Below are 10,781 nucleotides of genomic sequence, written 5' to 3' on the forward strand. Positions count from 1 at the left end.
GAACTCAAGACTCAAGGATTGTTCCTAAAATACTGCAGAAAATACAGCAGTAGGAAGTAATGTAACCTCAAAAGAAAAACAGGAAAAGTGTGAAAACTATTAAATCTTTTGTGGTAGAAGTAAATATTTCTAAATTTCGAGAACATACATCCCATAACAGATTTGGCCATGGTAGGGCAGGACAACACTGGTGGAAATCTCAACAAAATTAAAGCCATCATGTGGATTGTTTTAAGCTAAACTTCCTACAGAGTTTACAAAAATGTACATTATGCACTTCAACAGTCACCCAGCGTATCATTAACCATCCCAACTACCTCTCAGAAACCACACTAAAAACCTAAGAATTCCTGTAGCAGATTTTTTCTTTTATGTCTGTCATTTTTCTTTTATTGTCTGTCTTTGGGTAGAATCCTCTTTTCCTGCTCCCAATCTTTGCAATATATATATATATATATATATATATATATATATATATATATATATATATATATATATATATAAATATAAATAATGTATGCATGTATGTATGTATGTATGTATATATATATATGTGTGTGTGTGTGTGTATATATATATATATATATATATATATATATATATATATATAAAAAACAAGGTAACAAGGTCCATATTACAGACACACTTACAAGTTGCCTTGGTTTGTAAATTTATTAGATTGAATTCCAATTTTTTGCTATAAAATAAAAGACCCATTTCCCTTTGTGTGAATGTTTAAACTAACCCAATCGCAACCGATTCAAAAGCTGACCTGTCCACACATGGCATGACTCCTACACTAGTGTGCTAATATTAGCTGTCATTGCAGTTTTCCTTTTGACTGCTAGGTGCAAAAATAACAATGGGCAATGAGCATGTTACTTCATGACCAACTATCTAAAAAGGCAAGGATTCAGAATAGGACAGTTAGAGGTAATAAAGACATTTCAGTGCTGTTAAGGTGAGGTGGCCCGTGTCTGACTGTGTTTGTGCATCTTTGTCTCTTTCTCGATTGCACCTTCTACCCACATATTCTTTAGAAATACGGTAATGTGTCATCACACACAAATGAATAAATCAAAATGTCATGTTTCAGTGAAACAATGTGAAACAGTGTAGAAAAGAAATCTTCCTTAATGACGAGCAGAGGAGTGTAGAAAATCTGTGGAATTCATTTTATTAATAACTTTAATTTTCACATTAATTTATTTCCTTACTTATAAATCCTTCATTTTCAATATTTAAATAAACAGCTTCAATCAAGATGAAACAGCTACAAAAAAATTTATTTCTTCATTAATAGCTGCATCACACACACACCTCATTCAGAACAAGTCACAGTAACCACACCACTACTTACAGGAAGAGAAATGGCAACGTCTAAGACACGTACTGCATCTAAATATCTAGAGCCAGCACCAAACTGCCAGTTTCTGCTTGTTTTGAGGTTTTTTTATGTACCAAAGGAAAAAAAAACCAAAAGAGAAAAGGAAATTGTCAAGAGCTAAAGTGTACCTACTTTACTGGTTAATTTGCCAGAAGAAAAATTATTACTAGTACAGTTCCGCAACTCAAAAACATCGAGTAAATCAAGCAGTTCTCCAGAATACAATGAACACAGAGCCTAGGTCAAAAAGATCATCTGAAAGCTGTGTGTGTATATTTGCATAGCTTTCCAGTGACTTCAGGCTAAAATGAATTTAGTGGATGACTTAATAATGCTGCTTCTAAGTGGATGTTGGCCAAGATATTGAGAGTTTAGCAGTTTTACAGCACCAAGGTTTTAGTGTTATATTTAGTATAGTCTAAAGCTTATGAACTTACTGCCATAAAGCTCAGCTTGTCATTATTCCTGGTGTTGAGGTCCTGAAAAGTGTTTGTTTTTCAGGAGAACTTACTGATCCATATTCCTCACTGATGAGGACCCTGCTGTGCTCAGTAAGAACTTCTCTTCCCCGATGAACTGATGTGCAGCTTTACACTGACCTGCAACTAGCAGGAGCTAAAACGCACTGACGGTGAGGCAATGATGGCAAACGAGCCATGGCTTGCGCTCATAAACGAAGCCCTGGGACCCTGTTAAAGAACTATAGAAGGTACCTGACATGGAATATGAGAGAATAAGCGCACATTGGGCTTCTTAAATGTCATTGCAATAATACTGATGTTACAAGAGCATGACATTGCAAAACCTGGCAAAATCTGGGTTGCAGCATCAGTGCAAAATAACAGAAAATAAAAAGATTTACTATCTTCTGTTTAAATTTCATTTAATCCAGCAGTGCAGATTCAGCATGATGACAAACAAATCACAAGTAAAGAACAGTCAGCACACGGTTTTTCCAGGCTGAGATTCAGCTCCGACATCCTTTAGGACCAACACTGACTGAGCCCTGACTTCATCTATTTGGCCCTGCACAGAACGTACCCACGAATCCAGCTGCTCCTGAAAAGCACGTGCGCCTTGTTCGACCTTATCTTGCCGGGTCTTCAGTTTTTCAAGTTGCTCTCGGTTTTCCTGGGCTCTCCTTTGGCCGTTGTTTTCGACTAGCACGGCCGATGCTCTTCGGCCCTGCATGTAGCTGTTAAACTCCTCCGGAGTGAGGTTAAGAGCTGGGGCGTCCAACTTCTCAATAAAGGCAACAGTGCATGACTGAGAAAGGAAGGAGAAAAAAAAAAATCATGGATTATGGCTGCACCGTATACACTCACTATTCACTATAGACCTGTACACCTCATGCAGGTACAGATCAAGAGCTTCAAGTAAAGTTCAAATCAAAAATCAGAATGGGGAAGACTCTGATCTCTGTGACTATGATTGGGGCAGGGATGTTGGTACCAGGAGAGTAGTCTTCAGAATAGAAATATGCAGAAGATAACTGCACGAATGACCAGGTGGTGTGTGTGTATGTGTGCGTGTGTTGTAAACCCACCAGGTTGGTGAAGTAGTAACCACTCTCCCCTGCCATCAGGCTGTGTGGCAGACCAAAGCGGACAATGTAGTTTATGTTAGAGTGCAGACGGGGTGGGTTGGCCCGTAGCACGACATAAATAAGAGCGGACAAGAAGTCATCCGCATTTGCCGGCTGCTGGCTCTCTGAGGCGAGCGCTTGGAAAACATGCTGACTGCACTTGGACAGACAGACCAGTTTGTCCTGAGGTGCACGCTTAGCGTCCATCTCTATGATGGCTGTGGGATACAACATGAAATGATTTCTCAAATTAGATCCAACCACTATATTAAACTGCTTTCAGACAGAGTGGCAGAGATTTTACAGAATAACAAATGAGCTTATCAGGTTTAAATCCGTGCCTTCAGTAGCAGTGGTGCAGAGACACAGACACAATGAACACAGTGTGTAGAAACATTTAAAAATATGCTTATGGACATATGTTTAGATAGGTTTGTGTGTGTGGATAAATACAAAAGTAAAGAATCAGATTTTTATGAGCAAGAGACAATTTAGATATCTTCCCCCACCATGTTCATAACTGAAGCAGAGGGTTTTTTGCTGTCAGGTCATCACCTGTAATTGCAGGTAAATACGGGTCACTGGTGTCCGAGCCTCCCTTTGGAAAAGGCACACGCAGCATCTCAGGAGTGACCCAGTTCAAAGACCTGAGAGATTAAAACAAACCAAGCAGATTCAACAACCAGTTAAATAAAATTTCCATAAAAGTAGTCTTTACTGAATTCATATATAGTATGCATTGTAATTAGGGGTTCAAGCGCGAAGCGCTGGAAACCTATTGTTTTTGGTAGGATTTGTATTATTATTATTATTATTATTATTATTCCGCCCTACAAACGATCGTGCAGCCCAAACCGTAAGGCCTAGAGAGCTCAAACTTCGTCAGATGGTAGTACTGGTCACAGTTACTCAGGCCCAAGGACTCAGCGAAATCGGCCAATAGGGGGCGCTTCAGCGCCCCTCAACGCGTTTGTGCCCATAACTCCTAAACCGTATGGCCAAATCTCAAGTGCTTTATATCATTTGATAGGTGTCCACATATTGAACAACTTTGCCTCTTGGACCAATGCTGTCAATCAAATTGTTCATTAATTATTCTTGATCAGGTGAAAAACCTACTTTTGCGAACTAGTCCTAGGTTTTTCATCTGATCAAGACTAATCCAGTGCAGTAATATTCTCTGGAGTCTCAATGTCAATAATTATCGAAAAAAAGTTTGATTCAGGGTCCTTAAGGGACCCCAAAACGTTCGGACTGGGAGGAGCCAGTTTTACCTAAATGGTAATATCTCAAGAACTAAATGAGCCATCAACACCAAACTTGGGACACATGTGAAAGAGGTCAAACTGAGGTGACAGGTCAAAAACCGCGGCGATTGGCCACTTGGTGGCGCTATGACAGAAAAATCACTAAAAACAGCTCTAACTATGCAAGTGTTGGTCCGATTGACTTCAAACTTGGTGTGCAGTGTCTTTCTCCAAGGTGCCTTGAGTGTATGTAAGGACATTGGCGTGTCTCAAAAAACATGGCCGCCATTGTCCAATGAATTTTGAGCACCAATTAGACAAGGTTAATGGAGACCTATCGGAATGAAACTCGGTGGGCATGTTCGACACGTGGTCCTAGAGGTCTGTAAGAAATTTGAAAGAAATCGGCCACTAGTTGGCACTAAAGAGTTTTACACCACTGTAATCACGTAGTGCTTAATAAATACACACAATATTGATATCATTTGATAGGTCTCAACATGCTGAACAACTTTGCCTCTTGGACCAATGCTGTCAATCAAATTGTTCATTAATCAATCATTCTTAATAAGGTGAAAAACCTACTTTTGCGAACTAGTCCTAGGTTTTTCGCCTGATCAAGACCAATCCAGTGCATTAATATTCTCTGGAGTCTCATTGTCAATAATTATCAAAAAAAAGTTTAAATTTTGATTCATCGTCACTAAGGGGCCCCCAAATGTTCTAACACTGGTGGAGCCAACTTTTGCTAAAATGGCAATAACTCAAGAACCAAATGAGCTATCAACACCAAACTTGGGACACATGTGAAAGAGGTCAAACTGAGGTCACAGGTCAAAAACCGCGGCGATTGGCCACTTGGTGGTGCTATGACAGAAAAATCACTAAAAACAGCTTTAACTATGCAAGTGTTGGTCCGATTGACTTCAAACGTGGTGTGCAGTGTTTTTGTCCAAGGTGCCTTGAGTGTATGTAAGGACATTGGCGTGTCTCAAAAAACATGGCCACTATCGGCCAATGAAGTTTGAGCACCAACTAGACAAGGTTAATGGAGGCCAATGGGAATGAAACTTGGTGGGCATGTTCGACACGTGGTCATAGAGGTCTGTACTAAATTTGAAAGAAATCGGCCACTAGTTGGAGCTAAAGAGTTTTACACCACTGTAATCACGTAGTGCTTAATAAATACACACAATGTTGATATCATTTAATAGGTCTCCACATACTGAACAACTTTGCCTCTTGGACCAATGCTGTCAATCAAATTGTTCATTAATTATTCTTGATCAGGTGAAAAACCTACTTTTGCGAACTAGTCCTAGGTTTTTCGCCTGATCGAGACCAATCCAGTGCAGTAATATTCTCTGGAGTCTTAATGTCAATAATTATCGAAAAAAAGTGGAACTTTATTCTTTGGCTTGCCATTAAAGGATTATTTATGAAATGGGCATGGCAAAAAATAATTCAAAGCCTATAACTCATAAACGAAAAGTATAATTTATACGACACTCATTGAGCACATGTGACATATGACCTTTAACAATCATGCCAAGTTTTATCTTGATCGGACGATAGGTGGAGCTGTAATTGGCAAAAAGCTGCACACCATGTATTTTCAATGGACTGCGTTGGCTGTAAATGGACTTTTCCATTATTGATGTAATTGCATATAGGTTACAAATAATGGAGTGAGTAATGTGTGTTAATTGAGTAATGTGACGCAAGTGAGCAGTGTGACGCAAGTGAGCAGTGTGACGCAAGTGAGCAGTGTGACGCAAGTGAGCAGTGTAATACAAGTGACCTGTATAATATAAGTGAATAATGTGATGTGCACTATAATTGTTGAAAAGATATATAAACCATATATTTCCAATGGATTGCATTAGCTATAAATGGTCTTTTTCATAATTGATCTAGATGCGTAAAGTCTAGAAAACATCAAATCTGTTTCCACATGTCTTTAAAAGCCTGAAAGGCCCTAAAGTCTTGAAAGGCCCTAAAGTCATGAAAGGCTTTAAAGTTTTGAAAATCCTTTAAGGCCTTAAACACCCTAAAGGCCTTAAACGCTTGAACCCCGGGAAATGCTGCTTGCAGCTTTAATTGTATTTGTAATTGCCGTAGTACATAATTGTGTATAATCTGAATCCCACAATCTGCTGCGCTGCATGACAGTAGAATGATGTTTGTGCACATTATTTAGCTTGTACATCAATTACAGAACATAAGTGTATGCATAAATCATGGCAAAGACAAGCAAAATAAAGCTGTGATTTCTGCTGGCAAAACATGTCTGTCAACAGAAAATAAAGATACAGAACAGACACAGGCATAAGTGCAATATATCTCAAAGCCAGAGGGTTAACGGAGCAAATCTTCCTCCCTTAGGAATTCATAATCTGTAGTAATAAGGTTAACTAGCTGCCTAGCTTACAGTACTATACACTAACATTATACTTTCTAGCCTGGTCATCAATGAACATTCAGGGCAATCAAGTGTGTTTAACGAATTAATTAATGATTTGCCCTGAAACAAAATAAATAAATAAATAATTATTTAAATAATAAAAAAACAAAATAAATCTAAGCAAAATGACTCCAGCATCATTACTTACTTGATTCTTCTCTGGAGTGTTAGATCCTTCTGTTCGTCATCACAGCTGTCATGGCAGAACACCCACTTGTGGAGACGAGTCATGATCAACTTCTCGACATGTTCCATCATCTGAGAAACCTGCGGCTCCGACAGACCTGGAAGTTCAGGGAAGAATTGAGCGTGTTGATCGTTACCACATTAAACTGCCACAAGTAATCCGGCTCTGTAGAGGTGACAGAAATGTGACACTTAGATGAAGAAGCTAATATCCAGACTCACCATCGAAGTGAATAGAAATACTATGGTAGAAATCCTGCACCAGGTCTGACTGTTTCTGTACAGGCAGGTTCTGGAATAAAAGAAAGGGCCTTGTATGAGCAGGTGAACAGTGTCTTCTCAAAGATTCTGTGCTGTTACTGAAGTGCACAGGTAAGAAGTGTGAGAGAGAGTTACATGGTAAGCCTCGATTGTGTCGAGGAAGGTTGTGCAGCGTGATTGAAGACGTTGAGCGGGCGGCTTGCGCAGAAGTTTGAGGAATCCAGGGAAATCGCCAGGCTCCAGGCTCTGAAAGGCCTTTAGGGCTGCATCCTCACTTTCAGGTGACTCTAGATAGATAAAGGTAGACAGTCAGATCACTCTTTAGTAATAGTTTCTATTTATTTCGTACTTTCAAGCTTGTAATAATCTTGCTTATTTGCCAGACATCACATTTTGATTTGTTTCAAGAAAGAAGCAAAACGATCTAATATTATATATGAATGGTAAAATTGAAAGCTTGGAATGAGTAAAAGCATCTAAAAACAAGCTGAGTAATTTTATATTTGATTTCTAATCTCACGTATTCAAGGTATGGTCACTTGCTTAGAAACCTTTATGTAAAAATGGCATGTAGCCAAACAACTGGTTTAATCAAACTATATAAATGCATTTATTTGTAAACATTCAATTAACATAGGATAGGATTTGGTGATTCATATGCTAGGAGAGCTACTGAGTTTGTGTAAAGTTATGTATACAGAGTCTCACTAAAGTAAGACCCGACTGGCCAGCTTCAAATCATACGAATGGTGCAAGTTGCTAAAATTTAAAAATGTAATTTTTTTTTTTTTTTTACAATTTTTTGCATACATTATACACATTGTGAAATTAAAATTATAAACATTCAATTACCACAAAAGAAATGGCAAAAGAAAATTGCAATGGCTGAGCTGCAATACTGGAACATTAAGCACATCAGGAGACACAGCTTTGCCATTTAATCATCATTTTGATGGTGCATGGGAACTTATTTGTTGATGTTAATCATCTGTGCTGCAAAGACGCTTCGTAATTTATGGGTGATTGGTATTGAATAACATGGACATGTGAGTGAGTGTGGGGTGGGGATTCAGCATTTCCAAGACCTTTGCAAATACCAAAAAAATGGCCTTTTGAGATACATATGCCATTTTGACAGCTTTTAAAATAATAAACACATACATTTGAAATAAGAGTAACCTGTATAACTTAACCAAATATTACTTCAGTAGTTAAACTTCCCAATAAAAATATTAATTTAGATTAAAAATTTTGATTAGTGTACATAGCATTCTGATGTTTATTTACTGTACATCCAAAATTCTGAAGTTTAAATGCTTTACTACCTTGCTGTGGTGGTGAAGAACTGCCCCAGAAGAGTCGCATAAGAGAGTTGGAGCGTCTAGCATTTTTCTTCTCTTCTGTTTTAGACAAGTTAACCTGGGAATGTCCATCAGGAAGCCTGACCATGCCCACAAAACAAAAATATATTTATGATCAGCTCCTAGAAGGAAAGTTTTTACTGTAAAATGTGCATCTATTTTCAGATTCAGCATTTAGAAAATTACAAATCACCTTTTTTCGCAGCTTTTTTTGTGCTCATTCATAAATCATAAGGACAGAATCTTTATTTTAGACAAACTTCAACAGGACATACACATTTCTAACTTATGGTTAATAACTACTCCAAAAATGTAGGTTGGAGTCAATTGTATAAACATTATTAAATCCAAGTCTATGTGATCATTTCTACAGGTTTGTTTATAATATCATTTAAAAGTATTGGCACCAGGGCTCCAGTTTATGAGGCAAGTCCAGATACGATCAGAAGTCTTACCCGTGATCCTCTTTGATGGTTTCAGTCGTGCGTGTCCTCTTTCTCCAGCATTTGGAACAATATCCCTGCCAGGCTGGATTGCCATAAAACCCACAGCCATCTTTGCAGAGCAGCTCATCCTGTGTGACGTGGATCCCTCGCTTCTGCTCGGCCCACATCCTCCTCAGATCCACCTGATGATGGAAGGATCAAAACTGCACAAAATGTTTTTACATAACTGAACACTGGCAGAGGAGTTAGATGTGTCCCACCAGCTTATACTATCTATTTCACACCCCTTGGGACAACAGAAGCTCTTATTTTTCTTATAAAGATTTAAAATAAATAAAAATACACATAACCCACTAAAATTATCTGAAGAAGGTAGAAATATCCTTTATAAAATGTTCAACAATTAGGCAATTACATACAAAGCAGGTTATAGGAAATCAAAAGACCTCCCTATGGAAAACTAGTCTTTTAGTGAATCACTGATTCGATTCCTTCAAGCTACATATATTAAAAGAAACCCTTAGTGTACAAAACAGACTCAAAATCACTTAGGTTACAGTCTCAACCCTGTACAACACCGTCGAGACACATTACACAAGACTTTTAACCACAAGTGAGAAGGAAAAAAAATTCAAATTAAATTATTTCGATTTGCGACTCGATTCTCGCAAAAAGAGCCAATTCGTTTGAATCATAATTACTAATGACAAACTCGTGACCAGGATTTTAGCCAGTTTTCAGCTTTAGTTCAATAAAAAATTACTAAATAAATAAATGGCTGACAGTAAAGCGGAGCAGATCCTTAAGAGCAAATAAATTAACTTCACGAAAAAAAAAACGAAATTAAATGCATAAAAAATGAACGTAAAGTTAATAAAAGTGCCTGAAAATCGAAGATTAACTTTAGTTATCTTAAAAGAGACAAATCTAATAGTTTTCAGAGACTCTGTACTAAACTGTTTAAACTTTATTAATTCAGTACTTTAATAATCCGAAGTTTATTTGCATTTCTTGCTCGTTAGCTTGCTATGCTAGCTTGTGTGGTGAACCGAAGCGTTGTAACAGTTTAACTAGCTGGTTATCTTGATATTATATTGCTATTTAGTTACTAACTAAAATGTAATAACCCAAGACTAACTCATAAACTGTCATCTTCAGAAACTTTATGAAATCTATTTACCTCAACGCCAACTTCCCGAAGCAGCACCGTCAAACTTGTAGAGGGGAAACGTTCCAATCCGCACAAAGTGAACTAAGCGAAGTGCACTAATAAAAGCACCAGTACTTTCGCAAGCTACATAGGGAGCTCGTGTGCTATTGGGGAGGTAACCGAATATTTCTTATTCTGGCTATTAGCAGTTCCCGCATTAATCACCGCCACCTGTTGAACAGGAGTTAAATCCGGTTATATAAGGAATAAAGCGCCTGAGGTGTGCTGTTGTGGGAAAACAATCGACACAGCGGTGTGATGAGAGAACACATCAAACAGAGTTACTTTGTCCACCCATCATTCCCTGAACTGGTTTATTTTTTCTTTTACCATTAAAATCAATGGATGTTTAATAAAAAACCTTTTCAATCTTTTTAGTCTCTCTTTCTCTCTCTGCTAGTGCATTTGACAGAGAAACTGTACCAGTGTAAAGTCCTAAATAAAAATCTTAAATGATTATAGATTTTACTATGATTAACTCGTTTCTATTACTCTATAAACAATAACCTATTAGAATAAATTAAAACATTAATTTTAACTTTCCGTTCACGTTACAGACAGAACTAATTTCTGTGCTGCTGTAGAAAAATAACGCACATAAATAAAGACCAGATTGTGTTATAAATAATACCTT

At 37.7% G+C, this 10,781-nt stretch overlaps 1 protein-coding gene across 3 annotated transcripts; it reads right to left on the reverse strand.

Moving 5' to 3' along the window:
* Positions 1-1,161: 1,161 nt before the first annotated feature.
* LOC132855104 (rab5 GDP/GTP exchange factor-like) lies at positions 1,162-10,222 on the reverse strand. Of its 3 annotated transcripts, none has more exons than XM_060883843.1 (9): positions 10,118-10,222; positions 8,947-9,119; positions 8,456-8,571; positions 7,266-7,417; positions 7,092-7,161; positions 6,832-6,967; positions 3,528-3,619; positions 2,934-3,190; positions 1,162-2,653 (listed from the first exon to the last, which is right to left on the reverse strand). In XM_060883843.1, the coding sequence occupies exons 2-9, from the start codon at positions 9,102-9,104 to the stop codon at positions 2,327-2,329; spliced, it is 1,308 nt and encodes a 435-aa protein (XP_060739826.1). In that variant the 5' UTR covers positions 9,105-9,119; positions 10,118-10,222; the 3' UTR covers positions 1,162-2,326. The 3 variants fall into 3 exon arrangements, with proteins under 3 accessions (XP_060739826.1, XP_060739827.1, XP_060739825.1); XM_060883844.1 differs by having other exon boundaries at positions 8,947-9,140; positions 10,118-10,179; XM_060883842.1 differs by lacking the exon at positions 10,118-10,222 and adding an exon at positions 9,821-10,050.
* Between the last annotated feature and the right edge of the window lie 559 nt (positions 10,223-10,781).

This window comes from Tachysurus vachellii, chromosome 12 (genome assembly GCF_030014155.1).
Source record: "Tachysurus vachellii isolate PV-2020 chromosome 12, HZAU_Pvac_v1, whole genome shotgun sequence".
NCBI classification, from domain to species: Eukaryota; Metazoa; Chordata; class Actinopteri; order Siluriformes; family Bagridae; genus Tachysurus; species Tachysurus vachellii.

Coding starts and splice junctions, on each gene's coding strand:
- LOC132855104 (XM_060883843.1), bottom strand. CDS start 9,104: ATGTGGGCCGAGCAGAAGCGAGGGATCCACGTCACACAGGATGAGCTG. Junction 8,572..8,946: donor ACCATCAAAGAGGATCACGG/GTAAGACTTCTG, acceptor GGGCATGGTCAG/GCTTCCTGATGGACATTCCC. Junction 3,620..6,831: donor ACACTCCAGAGAAGAATCAA/GTAAGTAATGAT, acceptor TTAATCTCTCAG/GTCTTTGAACTGGGTCACTC.